The sequence below is a fragment of the Eulemur rufifrons genome, chromosome 21 (assembly GCF_041146395.1).
Source record: "Eulemur rufifrons isolate Redbay chromosome 21, OSU_ERuf_1, whole genome shotgun sequence".
In the NCBI taxonomy this organism is placed as follows: Eukaryota; Metazoa; Chordata; class Mammalia; order Primates; family Lemuridae; genus Eulemur; species Eulemur rufifrons.
This window is the reverse complement of record NC_091003.1, coordinates 21666753-21689447: the sequence shown is the minus strand read 5'-3', so window position 1 is coordinate 21689447 and position 22695 is coordinate 21666753. Positions and strand designations below refer to the sequence as shown.

At 50.5% G+C, this 22695-nt stretch overlaps 1 protein-coding gene across 1 annotated transcript in view; it reads left to right on the top strand.

Annotated features, from left to right (window-relative positions):
- Positions 1–22695, top strand: part of SPECC1L (sperm antigen with calponin homology and coiled-coil domains 1 like) — a 142559-nt gene that overhangs the window by 117187 nt on the left and 2677 nt on the right. Inside the window, exons 14-15 of the mRNA XM_069496798.1 lie at positions 20293–20409; positions 21157–21216. Of these exons, the coding sequence (XP_069352899.1) occupies positions 20293–20409; positions 21157–21216 (177 nt within the window). The remainder of the gene's footprint in view (positions 1–20292; positions 20410–21156; positions 21217–22695) is intronic.

The window sequence follows — 22695 nt, the reverse complement described above, 5'->3', positions numbered from 1 at the left end:
TATGTTATAAACCCAAGAGTACAGTGTTACAGTTATTGCATAATACAATGTTATATTTTTTTTAAAAAAAAATACTAGAAGAAAAGAGATGAGAGCAGCTTCAGGCAAGAGGGCCACAGACTCCCACTGTTCTTACCTGATTCATGATCAATGCTCTGTAATTTGTTGCCTTTGGTTGCCTTCCAGAGCCATAAATGGTTATTTTTGACAATTTTGTCCAGTTTTATATTTGTTTAGGGAAATGATTTGTTTACCTCTTTGCTCCACTGTAGCCAGAAGTTTCCTAGTATGCTTCACTTTTGAGTTCTTTTTTTAATTTTCCCTACCCTCTTGCACTAAGCAAAAACAAAGCAGCACTTACCCGCTCTTCTCCAGAATTGTGTGTCCTCATGGATTGAAGAATCAGTGGAGTAAGAACTAGTGTACAGATAAAAATAGCTCATCTCTCATGGCTTCCTTTGTAACGATGGACTGTAAACAGTAGGAGAAAAGGAAGTTCTCTTTAAAAGTGTGTGAAGTGTTCAGTATGATACTTGGCTACCTGCACAACCCAGGCATGGGACTGGCGCTTGGTGTCAGACGTGCTCCCTTATAGCCGCTGCCCATTCCCAACATTTCAAAGCCTGTGGGTTGAGCAGATCCTATTATATGTATAAAGGAAACTTTCCTAACCCAAAGATACTGGCTCTGAAAGTTCTGGTTTCTTCTGATTTCTTCCTGGTCACTTCACGCTGGAAGAGACAAGGAACTAGAGAAGCTTCCTCTTCACATGTGATCCCTCTTCCCCTCTTGGATCCAGCACTGAGGGGGGATATTATTCCTACGGACACCCCACCCCCTTTTTAAAGAGGACTTCCGTGTGTCTGGAAGACCTCACAGAATGCCACTCTTCCCCTGGTCCTTCCTTCTCTCCTCGCCTTTCCACCCTCTGGGCATTCTCCCTTCGTGATTAGACTGAGGGCTGGGTAGGGGAGGGTGGGATGAGAACGGTTAGGGAGGGAAGGCTGGGAGTTCTGCCAGGAGGTAGAATGCAGTTAAAATAATGCATTAGGAATTCCTCATAGTGTAAGCAAAGCTTAGCTGGTTTAATTTCCTCTTCTATAACTGGAATCTTAGGTCACAGGACTGACTTCCCAGAGTTAAAAAATAAAAAAAGGTGCCGGCAGTAGATAAGGGTTTTGATCTGAATCGAATCTAGGTTGAAAGTCTAAATCTTTTCATTTTACATTGTCACTTTGCGAGGAAACTAAGTATACAGAAAGATCGTATTATTTGTAAATACCACTGTGTTCCAGGGGTTAAAAATACTTGAACAAAGGGGAGAAAGAATGGCCAGCTTTGTAGTCCCACCCGTCCTGCATGTGGCCTGCGATACTCACAAGTCCTCCACAGCGAAGCGACAGAAACTCTGAGTGTAGTCACTCTGTGTCCTGATGATGACGTCTCTTCATCCAGAAAGCTCCGTGGTCAGGCAAGGACCTCACGTTTCTACAAGGAGCCACCAGGGACTAGGAAGAGCTCACAGCTCAGACTCTTCCTGGGCCTGTGTTCTCTGCGCACAGCAGAGGTTAGCCGATGGCTCCTCGGTCACAGTGGAGTGAAAGAACTGTTTCCTGTTGTCAGGGGATTCCTTTCAATGCCAAACATAGCAGCTGGGAAACAGAGTTTTCCCAGAATCACAGTGTACTTATTGCATTCTGTTTAAACATTTGACAGCAACTGTGAACATCTAGTTCCAGAAATGTCAGAGCTGTAATTTTTTAAATTAATTGCTGAGTACCATTACCACCAATTAGTTTGATCAGTGTTTTTAGTGTGTGGTAGATCACGTTTCTTTCCCCCTCGGCTGACACAAATTAGACTTTCCTACACAGGTGAAGGAGTGGAGGAATTAGGTAGGTACGGTGCCAGTTCTTAAGTGCTGATTTTCACTCTTCTCACTATGAGCATCTTTTGGGGCTACATTCAGGACCCATCATTTGGAAAGACAGTCAGTACTGGTGCCCTTCTAGCTGCCTGGCAGAGGCATGGTCTGAATCAGCAGCTGCACTTGCTTGGATGTACCTGTTGTTCCTTCACCAACAGGGTGGGCTCCTGAAAGTGGCGGAGGCAGCCAGGACCTGAGCATCTGAACGGGCTCTGGGGGCTCGTCTCTCCCCGTGGCTCAAGGTTCTATTCTTTCTCCTTGCATTTCCTTCTCTTCAGCTCCCACTAATGACATAGAGAAAACCTGCTGAATGTCGTAAAATGGTACCAGTGCTCTTGGTTAGCTTTAAAATAATTGTCTCAGGATACATTTCCTTAGATAAAATGTAAAGTACTTCATCTGAGTCAGCACCCAAAATTCCATTCTCAGAAGTTGGAGGAAGTCAGAGTTGAGACGGCTCCTAGGAGTCGTGAAGACGGGGCTTCCGTTTCACAGGTGAGGGAGCTGCAAGCCAGAGAGGCGATTGGTTGCCTGAGACCGTGCAGTTGGGTCTGCATCCCTAGCCCCAGTCTTTCTACTGAGCTGTCCGCCTTCCCAGCAGTGTCCTGGACTCTTCAGTAAGTTTCCAATAAGTAGGTATTTTTATTATGAGTCATACTGAGAACTAGAAGAGAAATCAGATAAGTAACATTTTCAAGAGCTGCTTAATTATTTTGCTAAAAGCAGGATCATTAAATTGTCTGGGTCAAATAATCTTTACATATCATCTCAAATAACGTGCATAGCTCTTCACTTACTTACATCATGAGAAATCATTTTTTTTCTTGTTCTTTGCCCACTCTGGATGGGATGCCAGCGTAATGATGTGGCCTCCGCAGAACAGCTGAAGGTTGACAGGTTGATTTCATTATATGTGATTGCTCTGGATTTGCACAAATGAATTTAGCCTGGGGTCATTCCAGCATTTATGGTGACCTCTCCATTTGTAGAAGCAGGTTATTTGTAAGGATGCTGTATTGCTGCCTCATGATAGGTAATTATGGGAAGGCTAATTAGCCACTGGCTACTGTAGGAAAGGGGAAAGAGAAACTATTTCCTGTCTGAACAGGCTCTTTAGATTCAAGAGAAAGGAGGCTGGTCTGGTTATCTATAAACACCCCCCCAAACTTAATGGCTTAGGCTGGGCGGCTCAGTGGCTCAGGCCTGTAATCCTGGCACTTTATGAGGCTGAGGTGGGAGGATCGTTTGAAACCAGCTTGAGCAACATAGTGAGACCCCATCTCTACAAAAAAAATGTTTTCTTAATTAGCCGGGCATGGTGGTGTGTACCTGCAGTCCCAGTTACTCAGGAGGCTGAGGCAGGAGGATCACTTGAGCCCAGGAGTTCAAGTCTGCAGTGAGCTGTGATGACGCCACTGCACTCCAACCTGGGCGACAGAGCGAGGCCCTACCTCAAAAACAAACAAACAAAAAAACAAAATAAAGGTAATGGCTTAAAATAATGACATCTGTTTGTATCCTAAACCTACAGTTTGGGTGGGGCTTAGTGGGGATATCTCATTTCCACTCAGCGTCATCAGAGGCGGCTCAGTGCCCCTGCAGGGTTGAAGCCATCTGATGGCTCCTTCCCGCACATGTCAGCCAGGTGAGGGTGGCCTTTGGCTGAGCCTTTCACTGGGTCTGTGACCAGAACACCTCCATGTAGCCACTCTTACAGGTGGCCCGGCGTCCTCACAACGTGGTGGCCATGTTCCAAGGGCAAGTATCCTGAGAGACAGACGGGCAAAAGCCACCCCACCTTTCGTGACATAGTCTTGGAAGTCATACACTGCCACCTTCTGTCAAGGCAGTCACAAGGGGAAGGGAAATAGGTGCCGCCTCTTAATGGGGCATAGCAGGGTTCTAAAGAGGATGTAGGGCCAGAAAATACTGCTGTGGCCATTGTTGGACAATCCAATCTGCCCCAGAGATTGTTGTCTCTTATTTAAGTAATTAGGGAAGCTAATAACAGGACACTGACTTGGCAGAACCACATGATGCTTTTATAAAAAAAAAAAAAAAAACGTTGCCTCACAAATAAGAGGAAATCTGGGTAGATGAGGCAATGTGAGGGTGAAAATTAGTGACAGTCTGGTGAAAAATCCTTCATGATGTGAGCTGGGTGTTGGCATCTGTGGGACTTTGTAGGGAGTCGCCTGAGGTTACGCTTGTGTCCTGGGACACACCAGATGACCCTGCACCTGTTAGCGCCCACTCAGGGTGTCTTCCTTCAGACATCACCTTTCGTCAGAGTCCCTTGGACTGTATCTGGACTGTGTCGCCAAATTCTACCATGATTTAAACCTGTGCTACATTGAGTTACAAAAGTCTAAAAGCTTAAAAACAGAGAGCCTATGAGGTAATTAAATGTGTTTGTGGCCCTGGACTTCCTATTAAAAAAAAAATGTGTTGAGTTATGATGGACAGGCAATGAACTGCATATATTTAAAGTTTATAATTTGATAAATTTTTAAAACGTGTATAAATTTAAGGGGTGCAGGTGCAGTTGTGTTCCATGGACATATTGCACAGTGGTGAGGTCTTGGCTTTTAGTGTAACCATTACCCAAACAGTGTACACCGTATTCATTAAGTCATTTCTCGTCCCTCCCCGCCTCCCACCCTGCTGGGTTTCCAGCGACTGTCCCTCCACTCTCTGTCCGCGTACCCACTGCTGGATGAGAACATGCGGTATTTGACTTGTGTTTCTGAGTTGTTTCACTTTTACAGTTTGATAACTTTTGACATGAACACACCTGTGAAACTGTCATCACATACGATGAACATATCATTACCACAGAAGTTTCCTCACGCCTGTCTGCCCTCCGTCTGTCCTGCCCCCATCCCTCATCCCCAGGCAACCACTGATCTGCTGTCATTATGTGTTACTTGTATTTTTTATAATTTTATATAAATAGAATCATAGTGTGTACAGTTGTGAGGGGGTTCTGGCTCTTTTCACTTAGCATAATTGAGATTGGTTCAAGTTGTGTGTATCAATACATTATCTCCTTTTTCTTCCTGAGGAGTAGTCCATTTTGTGGGTACACCACACTGTATTTATCCGTCAACTGTTGGTGGACATTTGTATGGTTTCCAGTTATTGCTTATTGTAAGTAAAACTCCCACGAACATTCACATGTAGATGTTTGTATGTATTTTGGTCCATTTGGGCTGCCATAACAAAGTACAATAGACAACAGAAATTTATCTCTCACAGTTACGGAGGCTGGACGTCAGTTAGGCCGGCATGGTCGAGTTCTTGTGAGGCCCGTCCTCTGGGTTGCAGACTGCCACGCTGCGTCCTCACATGGTAGGAATAAAGAGAATGAGTGAGCTGCCTGGGCTCCTTTTTATAAGGCCACTCACCCCATTCCGGAGGATTCTACCCTCGTGACCTAATTACCTCCCAAAGACCCCAGCTTCCTATATTATCACATTGGGGGTTGGGATTTCAACACATGAATTTTCGGGGAACAGAAACATACATTCAGTCCACTGCATGGACAACTGAAAAGTGGAATAGCCAAATCACGTGGCAGTCATGGGTTTAACATTTTGAGAAGCTGTGCAGTTGTCTTCCAAAGTGGCTGTACCCTGTCACTTCACCACCAGCCCTGTCTGAGAGTTCACGTTCCTTCACCTCCTTGCCAAGACTGTGTGGTTGGCCCTGGACATGCAGAACGTGTGCAGCGCTAATCTCGTGGTCTTAGCTTTGCCATTGCCTAACAACGGATGCCGTTGAGCGTCGTTCCACGTGCTTATTTGCCGCTGCATGTCATCTGTGGTCAGCTGTCTGTTCAGATTTTTTTGCCCATTTTCTTATTGTTTGTTTTCTTATTAAATTTTGAGATTTTAAAAAACATTCTAGATTCAAGTCCTTTACGGAAATATATGATTTGCAAGTATTTTCTCCCAGTCTGTGACTTTTCACCCCCTTAAGAGTATCTTTCAAAGTACAGAAATTCTTAATTTTAATAACATCCAATTTATAAATTTATTTTTTCTTTTATGGAGCATGTGTGCTTTTGTGTTGAATATAAGAAATGTTTGAGTAACCTTAGATCACAAAGATTTTCTCCTGTGTTTTCTTCTGGAAGTTTTCTAATTTTATACATTTGGGTCTGTGCTCCATTTTGAGTTCCTTTCTGTATGTGTGTGTGAAGTGTGGATTGAGGTGAACTTTCTGGCCTGTGGATTTATTTAAGTGGGGAGGATTGCACGTGATAGAAAGAGTGAAGGGTTTGAGAGCAGCGCGAAGACAGCGTGGTCACTGATGCACACCAGATGCCCCGTCATACCAAAGAGGGACTGAGCGCCGGGAAGAGAACATGTTTTCCCCAAGGGAGGGGTGTTTCATCAGGATCGGTGACGTCTGCTCCAGAAAGAGGAAGAAGAGCAACAGGTCTCCTAAAGTGACACTTTCATGGATTACAGATGAAAGGAGCTTTGGGTCCCTGTTGTTATACTTTTTTTTTTTTTTTTTTTTTTGAGTCAGTGTCTCGTTCTGTCGTCCCAGCTAGAGTGCAGTGGTGTCGTCATAGCTCACTGCAACCTCCGACTCCTGGACTCAAGCAGTCCTCCAGCCTCGACCTCCCAAAGTGCTAGGATTACAGACATGAGCCACCTTGCCCGGCCTCGCCATGATTTTTATCTCAGTACTCCTGACAGAAAAATAATTGTAGAGAAAACAAAGGCTATGATCTCATTGGGCAGACCTCAAGTCATCAAGTAGGGCTTGATGTCGAGGGACACCTAGGCTTTTGGCCTTCTTGACCTTGGTGTCGAGGGACAGAGTGATCCCTTGGGTTTGTGGCTCCTGGGGTGGTAGTGGGGGCTCTCTCAGTGGATGCATCTTCATCATGCCAACTCTCTCTTTCAGGTTATCTAAACTTGTGAAAATTTTTCTTTTTATGCTCTAAATCAGTCACGAACTATATGTTTAATACTTACAGTGCGCAACCAGAGAGGTAATTAAATACAAGAAGGAATAGAATGCAGTCTAGAGCATGACCTTTGCCCTCAAGGAACTTCCAAAATTATTTCTGAAACATATTTCCGGGCCTTTTAAAATTGCACCTTTTCCCAGGCATAATTTAATCTTTTTTATGACTCTGATTTGTGATTCCAAACACTCATTCACTGTCCTACACAGAAATCCAGTTCTGTTTGCCCCTTCCACCTTTGCTGCCATGTATCCTCCCTGTGGTCCTCAGCCCTCTTCATCTTGCTTCATCCTCATGTGTTTTATACCAAGAAAAGCTGGTAACCAACTCATATGTAAAATAAAATCAGAAAAAGCAATGACAGGCCCGCCCACTGGAGCACTGGCTCTCCTCTGGGGCTCTGGGGACAGCTCCGGCTCCATCGGTCACTTTCTTTGAGTGGTGCTCTCTTGTCATATTCAGTCCAAAGTGAAATGTTTTATGGTTTCCCGTAATCATTTATTGCACTAAAGGAAAGGTAAGTAAACCATTAAGTTTAGTGCTCTGGAGAGAAGCCCAAGAGGGTGGTACCACAGGAGTGTTACCTTTCCTAGACATTTTGCCATTTTCCCTCCGCCAAAATGGTACTTGGTAGGTGTAGAAACTAATGCACTGACAGACTTAAAAGAACACTTCCATTCCTGCTGTGGGCAATAAAATAAGTTCATCGTAAGGTGAGCACGCTATATTGAGCATCTCTTTCCTGATAGTCATTTCCTTCCTGAGCTACTGCAAGACCGCGGGGCATTTCACGTCCAGGCTGCCTGTACTCAGCTGGCCTGGGCGTGCTGGGGCAGACTGGACGCGTTGCCCGCGATTTCAGAAAGGGGAAGGGGAGCGTCAAGCCAGGGAAGACCGGTCGTCCTTCCAGGCATTCTGTTGCCGCCGCGTCAGGCGTTTGTAGGGTGAGGCAGGCGGGTGATCCTCCTTTGAAACGTGAGTACCAAGAGAACAGTGATGCATCCAAAATGTGCATGAAGGTTTCACCATCAATGCCAGGTCTAAATATTTTTGCTCCGTATTGAATTAATAGTGTACTGTAGTCTCAGTGTGGTAGTATAGCCTTTTTTGCATAAATTATATTTTTCAAATATTAAGTGTTTGGACGAGTCCAAATACACTCCGTTTCTATCCTTTATGCTTTATAAAGTGACATCACATTTTTAGCAGCCCTCATTTTTGCAAGTGAAGCATATTTTCTTTCTTTTTTCCTTTTTAAGGCCTATCTCCGTACCAAAGCTTTCAAATTCTCTGAACTTTGTTTCTGGAATCAGAGTCTTCTTACATCAGCCCATGATTCCCCAGACCTTCGAGGCGTACCCGAAGAGTGTATGCCAGGGGTCCTCTTCAGCACTCGGGCCACATCCGGCTCCCCCTTGAGGAGCCTGAGAAAGAGAAGCAGAGTCGCATTAAGTGCAGTCAACCGACAGGATTTTCTGTGGCTGCTCACAAAGCCGTCACATCTTCATCTCTGACGACAGGGCAGTGTCTCTTGAAGTTTGGGGACATTGACTAGAGAGGGAGGGACTCAGGAACCAGCAGAGCTGTCTTCTGCTACTGGCAGGGGAGCAGTTTCACACTGTTTTGTGTTGTAGAAGGTGGAATTAACAGTGTGGCAGGGGGAGGAGGGGCCAGAGGCGAGGACAGGATGTATCAGCTCCACTGGGAGCATCTTACGGATGTCGTCTTATTAGATCCTCATAATTGGTTATGTTTCTTCATTTTGCATGTGAGAGGAGTGAGGCCTACAAATTAAAACTGTATGCCCGCAGTGCTGTAGCTAGTCCAAAGTGCCAACAACATTCAAAGCCCAGGTCCATGGGACCCTGCATCCTGTGGTACTTGTACCACACTACTCTGCTTTTCAAATGATACACGGAGAGGCAGCTTTCAAATCAGTATAAATAATTTCCAAAGACTTAAAATGGAGGAGCAGTCAGCCTTGAAGTAAAGAGCTTCTTCCTGTAACCAGAAGGTTCTAGCATAAACTTAGCCTTTTCTCGGCGAAGGCATCTGAACAGGGTTTCCCTCAAGGCCCGCACCACCCAGACTTCATATTGCCATCTCTTTCAGAGCTTGAGTACAAAATTGGTGACCTCTGTCCTGAGGATAGACTAAGGGCCTCCAGGGATGTTTTGGAATGCCTCATTCTCCTCCTCTCCAACCCTCTTTCCTAAAGAGATCAGGAAAGCTGCTGGCATTAGGATGAGGGCATGGCTCCGGCACCCTCACCCTCTCTTCCTCCTTCGCCCAAGCCCTTCCCGCAGCACCCACCAGAGCGACTGTTGCTTGAGGGTTACTCTGAATGTCCTGTTTACTGATGAATAACCCCTGCCAAAGCTAAACTAGACCTGTGGAAATGTTAACTAGAAAAGACAGAACTAATTATTAAGCTGCTAATAAAACTGTTCACGACATGCCCAGAGTTCATTCATCAGCTGGGACCCAGCCAGCAGCTCTCACCTGACACCCATCTCTGCCTGGTGGCAGTTCCCTGAGTTCTGAGAAAGCAGACGTCGTGGCTCCTCTGTGCTTCTCGGTGAAAAGTCTCCCTCTGGGGGGGTTTATTGGAAACATAATCCCTCTCAGGGTGACATTTGCTGACCTGTTCTGAACTGTCCCCTCAAAATAGGTTCATTTAGCCAAAAAGAAGTTATATCACATTAAACCCAAAACATATAATTATGCCCTAGGTCTGGTTTTTGTGAAGCTTCAATGTAGTTGAAGCTGTATCCTAGAAGTGTGCTTGTTAGTTCGAGCAACATCATTCTGGTTAAACTCTGTTATTTCTCTCTCAAAATCAGGGCGAGCTCCCCTTTCTTGGGCTTTGGAACAGCCATTCGGAGAGGATGATATATCAGGTTCCTTTCGAGTTGCGAGAGGTGTTCAGTTTTTCCAGTGGTGCAGGAAACTGATTAGTATCTCCTGCCCATAGCTGTTTGTTTGTTTTTAAGAAAGTTTTTTTGTTTTTTGGTTTTTTTTTTTACTTTTTAAAGCAGGGCCATAATAAATTTCCATTAAACCCATTCATGAATCCTCTGAGTTTAAGCAGTGTAACTTCTCGGTAAACACTACAGGATGATGTTGTTGCTTATGACACTTACCTGGTGTATAGAGTTGCTGAGTGTGTGAGTTAACTGGCATGTAGAGTAAATGTTACAAAATTTACCACTTAACCGTTTTTAATTCTACAGCTCAGCGGCATGACGTGTATTCACAGTGTTGTGCATCCATCACCATTAACCAAGTTCCAGAATTTTTCATCACCCCAAATGGAAACTTCCTACCCATTAAGCAGCCATTCTTTCCCCTCTCCCAGCACCTGACAACCACTAATCTACATCTTTCTCTGGATTTGAAACTATTCTGGATATTTCATATAAGTGGAATCATATAGTATGTGGCCTTTTGTGTCTAGCTTTCACTTAGCATAATGTTTCAGATTTATCCATGTCGTAGCATGTTCATGGCTGAAAAACATTCCATTGTATGGATAATACCACATTTTGTTGATTCCTTTATCAATTGGTGGTCATTTGGGTGGTTCCCACTTTTGGCTGCTGTGAATAATGTTGCTGTGAACATCCCTGGACAAGTGTTTGTTTCAGCATCTGCTTTCAGCTGTGTGAGGTACAGATGCGGGAGGAAAATGCGGGCTGCGTCCAGCCCTCTGTTCAGCGTCCTGAGGAGCTGCGTGTTGAACATTCCCGCCGGCAGTGTGTGAGGTTCTGATGTCTACATCCTCACCAACACTTGTTATTTCTCTTTTCTCTCTTTTTTTTTGAATCATGGCCCTCCTAATGGGTTAGTGTCATCTTGTGGTTTTGATTTGCATTTGCCTGATGACTAATGGTGTCGAGCATCTTTTCACATGCTTCTTGTCATTTGTGTTTCTTCTTTGGAGAAATATCTATTCAAGTCCTTTGCCCATTTTTACATTTGGGCATTTGGGTTGTTGGCCTTTCTGTTGTTACGTTCATGTTCATTTTTGATGGAATTTTTAAATATACATATATAGTAAAACGACCCTCCTGTACGTAGAGCACAGTGTCCTCCCATTGTCCCCAGCCCCACCCGGCAGATTCTGGAGCAAACCTAGCCCTTTAATGTCAAAGTGTAGAGTCCACACTTCTCAATCGTGTCATAGTTACCATTGGTTTGCTTGAATCAAGATCCAAATAAGGTTCTCACTTTGTATTCGGAGGGCATTAACATGTCTCTTTTAGGTCTGTTTCCCTAAGAGAAAATTCCCTTCTCTCTTTTTTCCTTTCAGTTTCTTTTTGAAAGAATGGATTGTGTGTCCTGTAGAGTGTCCCACATTTTAGATTCTGCTGAGTCCACCCCCCTGGGGCTGGCCCTGGTGTAAACTGGTGATGGAGCTGGAGGGGGATCCGCTTCCAGGGATCTTGGTAGGGGATTTGGTAGCAGTTCCTCTGCTGTGGAGTTGTGTGGCTGTCTCCTTCTGTGATGTCACTGGCCACTGATGGTGTTATCAGTTGTTCTTGGTAATTCTGTCAGTCACTCCTTCATTCAGTAGTGGAATTCCTCTACAGAGAAACACCTCTGTCGGCTCTTCAGTTGCCTAGCTGGGCCTCTGCCTTGATTTCCCAGCACTCGGGACCATGAGTGGTTCCCAGATGGCGTGGCTGGGGGCATGCTGTAGTAAGCACCATCGCAAACTCGTAGATGTAACGTTTTAGGTGGTCCACACCATGGCTCTTGACCATTCACCTTCAGTTTTAGATCGGTGGGCCTCCCGCTTGGCTGCAGATTCAGGTCACCTGGGGACCTTTACAGAAAATGCTGCACAGAACCCTCCACACCAGCTGGATCAGCCTCTGTGGGGTGGAGCTGAGCACGTGAAAACTCGGAAAACACTTTGCAGGTGACTCTGATGCACAGTGAGGGTTGACGGTCCTTATTGGAACCCCCTCCCCAAACAAGGACAGAGATGCAGGGCCCTGTCCCCAGAGGCCTTCAGGCTCACCCTCAGCTGCCTGCCCTGGCTTTCCTCCTCCTCCCTCTTTTATGCGAATATACATACATAGTAGAATGACCCTCCTGTACATACCCCCCAGCTACAAGCACAGGTATGGGCGCTGGGTGGTTCCTCCTTTCCTCTGGACTTGTGAGGAGCCAGGCCTGAGACTCTCCCTGAAAACGGGCCACTTCCCCTCCCCCCAGCTGGAGCAGAGCTTGGCTCCCAGAGCAACACCCTGAGATCTGCAGCCAGAGCGGGCCTGGCAGGGCAGCCGCCGGGCTCCTTCGTCGCTCCCGGGCCTGCTGTGTTTCCCAGCCACTGCCCAGAGGGATGAACACCTTCTCCACTATTTTTTCCTCTCTTTTAGGCATTATGTCTCCCCTCACCATACCACACACAAGAGGACACCCCTACTCACCTCACTGAGGTCCCCAACAGCCCCCAAACCCCACCCACAATGTGGGGGGCAGGTGCGTGGTGGTATTTCAGTCCTACCTACTGTAGCCTGCGCTGTGACCCCCAGCAGGATGAAACCTCATTGTAAGTGCACTGGGTCGCGGCTCAACAGTGTGGCGTCCTCGTGAAGCAGGTTCTAGTGAGGACTGCCTCTGCCCGAGTGTGGACCTGGGGACACCACTGCCCATGGCTCAGGCGGGCGTGGGAAGCGGCTGCTTGCGCAGTCGGCAGAGAGATGGATCGTAGCCTTGGAATTCTTGCCGTGTGCCCATAAAAGTGGCTTTTCCTTAAATAGATGAGAACTTAATAGCTATTTAAAAAACATGTGGTAGTGGGGGTATGTTTTATGGCCCTTAACTTCAAACAAAACATTTTAAGATAGTTTATGACATATTTCTCATCTTCTTTGTGGAGATTCTTGTGCTTGGCTGTCACATCCCTAGCTCAGCTGTCAGTGCTGAAACGGCCCACCTGAAGGCCACAGGCAGCAGATGTGACGTCTGGCGCGGGGGCTTCCATCCCTGGTGAAGAAGCAGTGGGTGGAAACCACCAGCCAGTGCCTTGAAGGGGCAAGGATGTGACGTCTGAGTCAGGGTCTCTGTGAGCGGGGAGGCCACCGGCGGCACTGTGACACAGGCCCTGCCTGTCCCCATCACACTGCTTAGTCGACATTTCCTGGGCGGAAGGACGTGGGCCTTTAGGAGAAAATGGGGCAGAGCTCCTCAGTCACGTCTGTGCACTGGCTGTTTCGAACTTTTGTTCTGACACATGTCATCTCTCTTGTTTGTCCCCCCTAATCCAAACATAAAATTACCTTGTAGAGTAGAAACACCCTAAATTGATCTGAAAACCAAATGCAAAATCCTAATTCATTAATAAGGAATTTGCATTATAATTACTAGTATGTTCTCTGTGTCTCTATTTTAAAAAGAAAATCTTCTTAGACTGGCACCATTGGCCGGGAATAGTGAATGACAGAAAGTCCTTCCATTAGTGTACCCTTATAAAAGTGAGTTTTGCCTGCAAGAGTAGTTTACTTTAGAGGGCCCTGCTGGCCTGCTCCAGGAGCCGCGGGGGAGGAGGCAGGACGTGGGTGCAGGGCGGGGGGCCTCGGCCCTGCAGCCCCTCCATTAATCTGCAGGGCAAGGAAACCCCTGGAAGATAAGGACTCTTTAGCACTGAAAATGCCACTTTTTAAAAAATAGAAATTCCATTTCTAGACAACCTTTGTGAAATAAAAATGTCACAAAAAAGTGTATCTGTGAAATATAGGTCATTTTACTTGTGCTGTGCTGGCTTCTTAAAACCTGATTTGTGAGCTGGGCATGGTGGCTCATGCCTGTGGCGCCAGAACTTCGGAAGACTGAGGCAGGACGATCCCTTGAGCTCAGGCTGAGCAACATGGTGATACTTAGTCTCTTAAAAACAAAAAACATCTGATTTACGGCTGCTCCTCCCTTAATTGCCATTGCTCGTCATGGTTAGTGCAGCCCACACGTTACCAGCTGCAGGTGACATTAAATCCTCTTGGCCTCTCAGCAGCACGACTGTGTTCACCACTCTCTCCTGTTTGTTTTTGAGATGGGGTCTTGCTCTTTTGCCCGGGCTGGAGTGCAGTGGCATGATCATAGCTTACTGCAGCCTCCAACTCCTGGGCTCAAGTGATCCTCCCTCTCTGGCCTTCCCCTGTGTCCTGTTAAAGGCTGTTCCTGGTGTGCCCATTATTTGTGGGAGTTTTGAAGGGCCTGGTTTGAGGCTTCCTTCCTCCTCACTGCCCACTGTGGCCATCCTGAGGTCATCCCATCTGGGACTCTGGTGACACCATGTCTTCTGTTTCCTTGTCCTGCTCTCCTGAGCTCCCGACCCGCATGTCAGCACCACATGTCAGTACTTTGGGTGTCTCCGAGGTACTCTGTACTTAACATGTCAAAAACCCACCCTTCATCTGCTCAGCACCCACCGTCCAGCAAACTCTGCCTCCAAGGAGGTCACCACCGGCAGCTGGCGCTACCTACAAGAGCCAACGGCCGTCCTCGGCACCACACATGCTCTCCCTCCTCATGTCCATTCTGTCACCAAGTCCAGTTTGCTTTCGCACCCAAGTAGCTCCGTAGCCCTCCCTTTCCCACCTGCCTCCCCAGCCCATCCCGCCACAGACCTCTCAGGCACCGTCCAGCTGGCCTCGCATGTCCCCTCCACACTTCCCTTTGAAGCCTCCTCAAGCCGTGGACTGTGTCAGGTCCACCTGTCAGCCCACCCGTGAGAGACCTGATCCCGGGGCCTGGCCCCTCGTGAGTGGCCTCAGGTCGATTCACTGACTGGGCAAATGAACCCTCGGAAAGAGCCATCGTTCCCAGGTCTTCTGCCCAGCTGGCTCAGCTGCCCTTTGCTCCCGGGCGCTCCCAGATGCATGGCTGTGGCCACGTCCTCGTGTGGATTCCATGCTGGGGCCACAGACCTGAGCATGTCACTCTGTCTCCTCTCCGAGGTGGAGGTCTCCTCCACATTAGTGGAAGAACACGGCTCCGGGTCCTTTTCTCTTCTGTTTTATGCTGATCCCTAGTAAGGCCTTGGCAGGCCTGCAGAGCCACTGCCAGACCGGGAGGCCACACACCCCGCCAGCTCTGCCGCGTGGCACGTGAACCACTTTGAAGCAAGCAAGGGTAGAGCACGTTTCCTACGAGTGTGTTTTGAGTGAACACTTTAGTAGTTGGGATTTTGAGATAGTTTGTTATCTGAGTTCCTCACCCAAACCTCAGAGGAAGGAGCGAGGAGGAGGGCACCACATACATGCAGTCACGTGGTGTTGCTCCAGAGTTCTACATGAAGGCAGGCCGAGGTTTACAAGTCACATAAGTACCATGACGGCCAATGGAATTGTGGCCCTGTGCCCAGGAGCGGGGCTCCAGTAAGGGGAGGAGCAGTCCAGGCACGCTCTTGGTGATCCTGTTGCCTGTTGGTGTCTTGAGCTGGACTGGTGCCATCGGTACCAGTCTTCTCCACAGTGAGTAAATAGAGCCCTAAAAGTCCTTTACGTGTGCAGAGCACATCACAGCTTCAAAGAGGGTCAATGGCTCATTTTGTGCGGGCCAAGGTTTACATGTCTACTTTATAGAACCCCAGCCGAGCCAGGGTCACGTGCCCAGGAAGCGTCAGGCCTGGCGCAAACCCCTGCCCACAAGCTTCACACTGGTGGTGGTGAGTTGTTTTTATCCAAGGCATAAAAAACCAGCTTTTTTCCTCCATTGCCAAGGAACTCCAGGGTCAGCACTTTACCTGGCCCTGCTGGGCAGGTGAAGAGGTCACACGTGGCAGCGGCTGGCAGTGCACAGGCAGATCGACTCGCCTCGTGCCTGCTGCTGCCTTACTCAGAGAGCAGTGGAAGCTTAGCCCCAACCCTCATGCCAGTGGGGACAGAACGCCAGGTTGCTCCCGTGGGGTCCAGGCAGGGAGCAGAGGCGTGAGGGGCCGGATGGCACGAGGCAGTCTGGGGGCCACCTTTAGCCGTACGGTGAAGGCCTCGGGATCTTCCACTCATCCACGGTCCGAGTTTGGTTTGGGAACGGCTGGCAGGTTGCCCGTGTGGCAGCGCCTGGCGGGTGGCGGTGTGCAGGGGCCCTCACCAGGTGCTGGTTTGGGCTACAGGACAAGGGGTCTTCACTGGGTGGGGAGGGGAGAAGCTCTTTCCCCGGTACCTTTCCATGTATTTCTTCAAGATACCTCCTAATCCTGCCGTCAGATGACTGAGCTGTCACAGCCACTTAACAAGGAGCTCCAGGAAGGACATCAGAGCAGATTCTCCCGCCTTCCCGTGTCGGTTTTCTAGAAAACCCAGCTTTGTTGTTTGTAGGCCTTTATATCTTTAGTCGACATTATTTTGTTAATATTAGACTTTTCAACCTGAATGTTACAAACAGTGGGACAGCTGGTGGGACTGGGAGCAGAGGGCCTGTTCTTTTGGGCTGCAGGCTTCTGCCCTGCCTTCTTGGGATCACCCCTGTTTCAAGGCCTGCCTCATTTTCCCCCACAGGGTCTCTTTGGATGGAGAGTAGGAGGAGGCAGAGGAGCGAGTGTGTGCTCAGCTTTCACTTGGGTTCGCTACTTACAGGCCCCAACTTACCATGTCGGGTGTCCTGGGGGTGGGGTCGCCTGGCCTGGGTCCCCTCCAGCCCACTGCGGGGTAAAGGAGGTGGTGACACCTGCCAGCCTGCCTTGGTCTGGGCTTCAGTTGTTTTGATTTGAAATTTTGGTTATAAGGTACTGAAATGTTAACTCCCCCTAGCGTGGAACTCAAGGAGCCATTGTTTTTCTTTTGGTTCTCGTAGCTGCTACATGTTTTGTAAATGAAGTCTCGGGCAGGTGGGGGTGGGGCGGGGGAGCAGGAGCAGCAGCTTCTCCCCAGTGGCGAGTTGAGTTTGTCTTGAGGAAGCCAAGGTTCCCACAGCTGGGCAGCTGGGACACAGGAGCCTGTGCCTCAGGGCGCTGTGCCGTGAGACCAGGCACGTCCGCGACCCTGCTGCGTTTGAGGGAGCAGAAGGGGCGGCCGTGGCAGGAAGTGGAGGTTTGTTTTCCTCCAGAAGTGAACTTGACCTCCGGGGGTAAGATGCTGCCACTGGCCTTGCGCAGAGCTCCGCACGTTAGTCAGAAGCTCCCTGTCCCCTCTCGGTGCGGGGTGCCCGGCGTCCTCGGCTCCTTCGTCACACACTTGGGGCCCAGACCTGACCTTTTGTTTTTTTAAGTGCCTTTAATGGACTTTTTCCTCTGCATTTTGAACAAAGGGCTCTGCATTTTCATTCTGCACTGGGCCCTGGAAATTATGTAGGGTATCGGGCCTGGCCCATTCTTCGTTCGTTTTGCGTACTTCATTCCTGCCTCTCCTTGGTACCCATGGCTGGGCTTAGTTCACACTGTGGAAATGGCGTTTCGCGTGGAGCATTAGGAAATCTTACCTGAAGGCCTAAGGGAAAGCAGGCCGGTGCTTCTGTGAGAGTCGGATCCGACTTTGAACAAGCCCACAGGCCGGCTGTGCGGGTGTCCTGGCCTCCCTGAGCCTCAGCCTCCTTCCCGCTGCTCCAAGGTGACGTGAGGAGTGAAGTGCCGTACTGCTCTCAGGACGCCTCGGGTAGGGCTCTGTGCCCGTCTTCCCTGCCGTGGTGTCCGTGGCCGGGCACCTCTCCCTGGTCCTAATTCCCCCCATGGAGCTGACTGCCCCGCCCAGCTGGCTGCTTCCTGAGATTGAGATAAGATAAAAGGGGCCACGTCATGCACGTGTGTGTGTGTGTGTGTGTGTGTGTGCGCGCGCGCGCGCGCGCGCGCGCGCGCGGTGGTGGTGGGGTGGCCCCCGGCCATCAGTAACTGCTGACACGTTTGTTGCAAGGCACCTTCCCGAGATCCTCACAACCCTGCAGGAGTGGCGACTGTTAACTCGTGGCCAGACAGAGACCCTCAGGAAGGGCAGCCTGCGCCCCTTGGAGATGTAGCAGGTCTTACTCTCTGGGCTGTGCCTTCCCAGCTGGGAAGTCTGAGGACAGCGGCGCTGAGGCGGGGAGGGTGCCGCCCGGGCCCAGGCATTTGGGAGCCCTGACGTCAGCAGACGCAGCGCAGCGGCCACCGCAGTCTTGCTGCCACCTGCCCCTCTCCCTCCCGGCAGGTTTCCGTCCCCTTGTGCATTAATCCAGTCACCTTCTGCACAGTGGCTTAATAACAGCTCTGGGTCAGAGCAGGGAAACTCGAAGCCGCAGGTGATCAGGTCAGCGAGGCCGTGACTTACGGAAGTAACTGCTCTCGGAGCTGCTGGCCTTCGGAAGGCTCGTGCTTGAGCAGAAGCTCCCAGAGGGCAGCGTTCTGGGCATGTGCAGTCAGGGGCCAGAAAATAGGTTTGGAGGATGCAGCTGAGGAGAAGTCGGCCTCCTGCTGCTCCGTGTGACCTGCTACCCTGTGAGGTCACTTGGAGCTGCCAGGCCAGACCACAGGGGACGGGGCACCCAGCCTGGTCCGGCCCTGACTGGTTGCACGGACCTATCCTGGCAGCTCTGAGCCTCATGCCCCGTCGTCCCCCCCTGCCCTTTGTCTCTGAGCTGCAGGTCCCCCACTTGGTAAAGTGCTTTGTAAATCGCTTATTCCTGGGAGGGTGAGAAATGCTGCCGGGGAGCTGGGCCGTTTGCCGTAAAAAATAAAACGTGGCCTTTCTCGGTCACCTAGAAAGCTTGCTCTCGATGCAGTTAAGGGAGGCATGAAATAAACAGGAAGATGTGAAGCAAGAGGTGTGGGGAAGTGTTCTTCAGCTGGTGGCATCTACAAAAGTGTGTGAATTAGCAAAGTTTTAACGTGTAGATTCATCTTACAAAAGGATTCTTGCACATGAGGGTAAAGGCTACACACCAGCGGAGTTGCAGTAGCATATAAAATATTCTGACTGACGTATTCCTTTTGTAACTGCAAATACCTGTAATTCAGATACAGAGTAGGGTGCCCCTTAAAGTCGAGGCGGTTCCCTGAGAGGTGTGGTATGAAGGACACGCAGCCCAGCCCTGATTGGCTCCTAATGCAAGATGGCAGCTGTCAAATAGCGGTATCTTCAAATTGCAGAGGTGTTTGTTTTCTTATTGGGTTTTTTTTTTTTTTTAAGAGAAGGGGTCTCACCCTGTTGCCCAGGCTGAAGGGCAGTGGCACCATCAGAGCTCACTGTAGCCTCAAACCCCTGGGTTCAAGAGGTCCTCCCACCTCAGCCTCCTGAGTGGCTCAGAATACAGGTGTGCGCCACCTGAAGCTGCAGCCGATTGTAGCGGTTTTTGATGTACTTCAGTTCTTTGCTTAGAGTACCTCATCGCGGAGGTCGGGCTGAGTCATGACTTTCCTTAACAGAGAGCAGCCCTGCTCCTCCCCAGGGCTCCAGGGCTCTCCCAGCAGAGCTGACGCCATGGCCCGTGGGGCTGGGGAACCCCGTGCGCACGTCCCCCTTCCCCATACTGGGCACCAGTGAGATGTAGGCACAGGGGCACTGAGGCATTTAATGAAATCGATAAATTCTACCTGCCTCATCAAAGACTTTTTTTTAAAGAGAAACTTGTATTTTAAAATTATTATTATTTTGAGACAAGATCTCACTCTGTTGCCCAGGCTGGAATGCCATGGCATCATCATAGCTCACAGCAGCCTCAAACCCCTGGGCCCCAGCGATCCTCCTGCCTCAGCCTCCCTAGTAGCTGGGACCACAGGCGAGCATTACCACACCCAGCTAATTTTCCTAATTTTTGTAGAGACAGGGTCTCACTCTTGCTCAGGCTGGTCATTTAATTATTTTTAACCGTGAGTGTATGGTGGTGAAAACTACAGTGATCACCAGTGTATGTGGCACTGAGGCCTTGACCAGGGGGCTCAGGTGGCTGCAGTGTGACGCCCTTGGCTTTTTACCGTCAGACCAGTGAAAAGGGCAGACGGTCTCGTCACGTGCAGACACGCTTTGAGATCTACACCGACTTAGAGATCTTTTAAGTGCTTTAACAAACAATGGAGAATGAGTTGCATTTTAGTAAATGGTGCTTTAAAGGTCATTGGTTGTCACCACATCTTCCAGTCTGCGCTGTCACCCCAGCAGGTCGTAGCAGAGAGCAGGCTCAGCAGCTTGGAGGCCTCTGCGTGTATGGAGCGGTTATAAATCATGTCACAGGCACCGTGTGTTGCACCAGCCCCAAGTATGACCACTCAGGGGCACCAGCCTGCAGCTGGCGGGTGGGAGGGGTGGGGGAGTCACAGACGCCAGATTGGCCGCCGACATGCTGCGGTTTGGTTTTGCGTTTTGGAGGCCATGGGGCATCTGAGGGCTTCTCCGTGCCCCCTGGCATCTCCTGAGAGCGTCACAGTCACAGCGCGCGTTGCTCACGTGTTTTTCTTCCTTTCTTTCAGAACATTGACATCACCAACTTCAGCAGCAGCTGGAACGACGGGCTGGCCTTCTGCGCCCTCCTGCACACGTATCTGCCGGCCCACATTCCGTATCAGGAACTGAACAGCCAGGATAAGGTGAGGCAGGCTCCTGACGTCCGCCTCACTGCGGGAGTGACGGGGTCAGCGCGGGGGTCAGCGCCTGCCATCACGGGTCATGCCACAGCGCTGGCGCGATCACCTCGCTCCAGCTCGATCTTACTGTGGTGTGACCCCCAGTCCTGCCCCGCCCTGTGTGGCACATTTGGCCTGTGCAGAGTTCCCCGCGTGACGTCGTCCCCAGTGGGAGCAGCCAGTCCTTCCTGGGTGACAATGTTTAGGATCGAGGGCTTCACCAGGAAGTGGCTGAGGAGGGCTGTTCAAGGCAAGAGCAGTCGGGCAGCGCCAGCCAGGCCAGCCTCCTGCCCCTGCAGCGCCCGCTCTGCACCGTGGGTCTCAGAATGGGGGAGGAACACCAGCCCTGTGCACTCCCAGGCCACGGTTTGACGTGTGCCATCCAGAGAGCTCCTTGGGGACAGCATCAAGGGACAGCCCCGGAGCCCCTGCCCTGCAGACAACCCTGAAGGGCCCCCCTGGGGGATTCATTTGGCAGGTGTTTGCTGGCTTCTGGGGCATGTGTCCAGGAGGCTCGGGGTCGATGTGTCAGGAATGAGCCTTCCCTGTGGTGAGGGAAGAGTGAGTGTTAGGAGAGGGGAGTGGACAGGGACCTGTGCCAGGTGGAGGTGGCTGTCATCCTTCAGGTGCGTCTTCCCCAGGCAGCTTGTGGTGGCCCCGGGACCCTTCTCCTCCGTTGTTCAATCGCTGCCCACACGCTTCCTTTTACAGAGAAGGAACTTCACTCTGGCTTTCCAGGCGGCTGAAAGTGTTGGCATCAAATCCACACTGGTGAGTCCCCGGACCCTGAGTCGCTGGCAGGGCCCTCCTGGGTAGGAAGAGCTTTGTCTGTTCTAAGCTGAAACCGTGTGGTCACTGGGTGCACTGGAGGCCCCTGGGTGGGCTGGGCCCGGGGAGGGTTCCGCCCAGGTGGGGTGCAGACACAGGGTCTCGCCCTGTGCCCTGGCACTTCATGCCCCAAGGACACGCCCCACAGCTTGGGGCTCATGAGCTCAGGCCCAGCAGACCCGACACGGGACGCTCCTCGGAGTGGTCTCTTCCGTGAAGGAGTCCTTCGGGTCAGAAGAAAAATGTCACGTTCATGAATGTCGCTGTCAGAGGCACGTCCCTGCAGGTCTGTCTGCCTTTGTCAGCCCAGAGGGAGAGGGCAGGGTGGCCCGAGAGGCTGAGCGAGAGTTTCCTACACTCGCTCCCGAGGGCTGTGGACCCGCGTTCCTGGGCCCTTCCTCAGCCGCACACAGGTCTGTCCTCACCGAGCCCGACTTTCGGGGAGAAAATGCTGCGTCCACATCCAAAGCCAAGCTGCCACATCTAGAGACGCTTTATTAAGTGAGCTGAGAACGCCAGAGCCCCCCGCAGCCCTCCAGGGTCACCTTCCCATCCCCGGTACCCCCGCCCTGACTCGAGCGCCCGGACTCGCTGTGGAGAAGTATTTAGACTCGTGTTTACACCACAAGAGGGTCATGCCACCAGCGTGTCTTCTAAAGTCATAGAAGTTTGCTTTTTTAGGGTGGCCTCTATTCAACTGTGTAGGGAAAAACAAGTTAAAATATTTTCCCATCACTGGGTGTTTGACATCACATGTGCAAAGTTCTCATGTATAAAAAGCGAGCAGCTCCCGCCCTAGAAAACGTCACAGTGCAGACCCTTGCATTGGACAGACAGGTCTCCTGTGCTGGTCGCCAAGGTGCCCTCCCCACGCTGCGTGCTCAGCGGCACGTCCGTGTCCTCGGCCACGGGAACGATCCCCAGACCAGCCCCTCCGGACGAGGCCGGTGCTGTTCAGCAGCTGCGTGTCTCCTTGAGGCCTCGGCCACGTGTTAAAGGCTCTGAGACACGAGGGTGGGGTGGGGCCACAGTTCCTCAAGGTCATTTTCCTACGACACCAACGCACAGTTGGACAGGGTCTCCGGTGGCTTCAGACCTGCTTGGTGAAGGCCATCAGAGAGTTAGTCAGGGTGGGCCTGGGGCTGAGAGGGAGGTCCCCCAGACCGGCTGAAACCCTCCTGTCGGGGGAGCAGGGAGGTGGCCCTGCATTTGGTCCGGGGCAGCAGAAGGCTGGCGGATGATGCTGACGCCCAGGCAGGGGGCACCTCCCGGGGGAACTTGGTAGTCACAGAGGCGGCGTTCCTGGCCGGGCCTGTGGGGTAATCAGACTTAGCTCGGAAATCCTTCAGGTCCCCGTGCAGCCCCCAGAGCCCGTGTCGAGGTGGCGCAGAGGCCGTTGGGCCAGCCGGGAGGTGCCCTGCT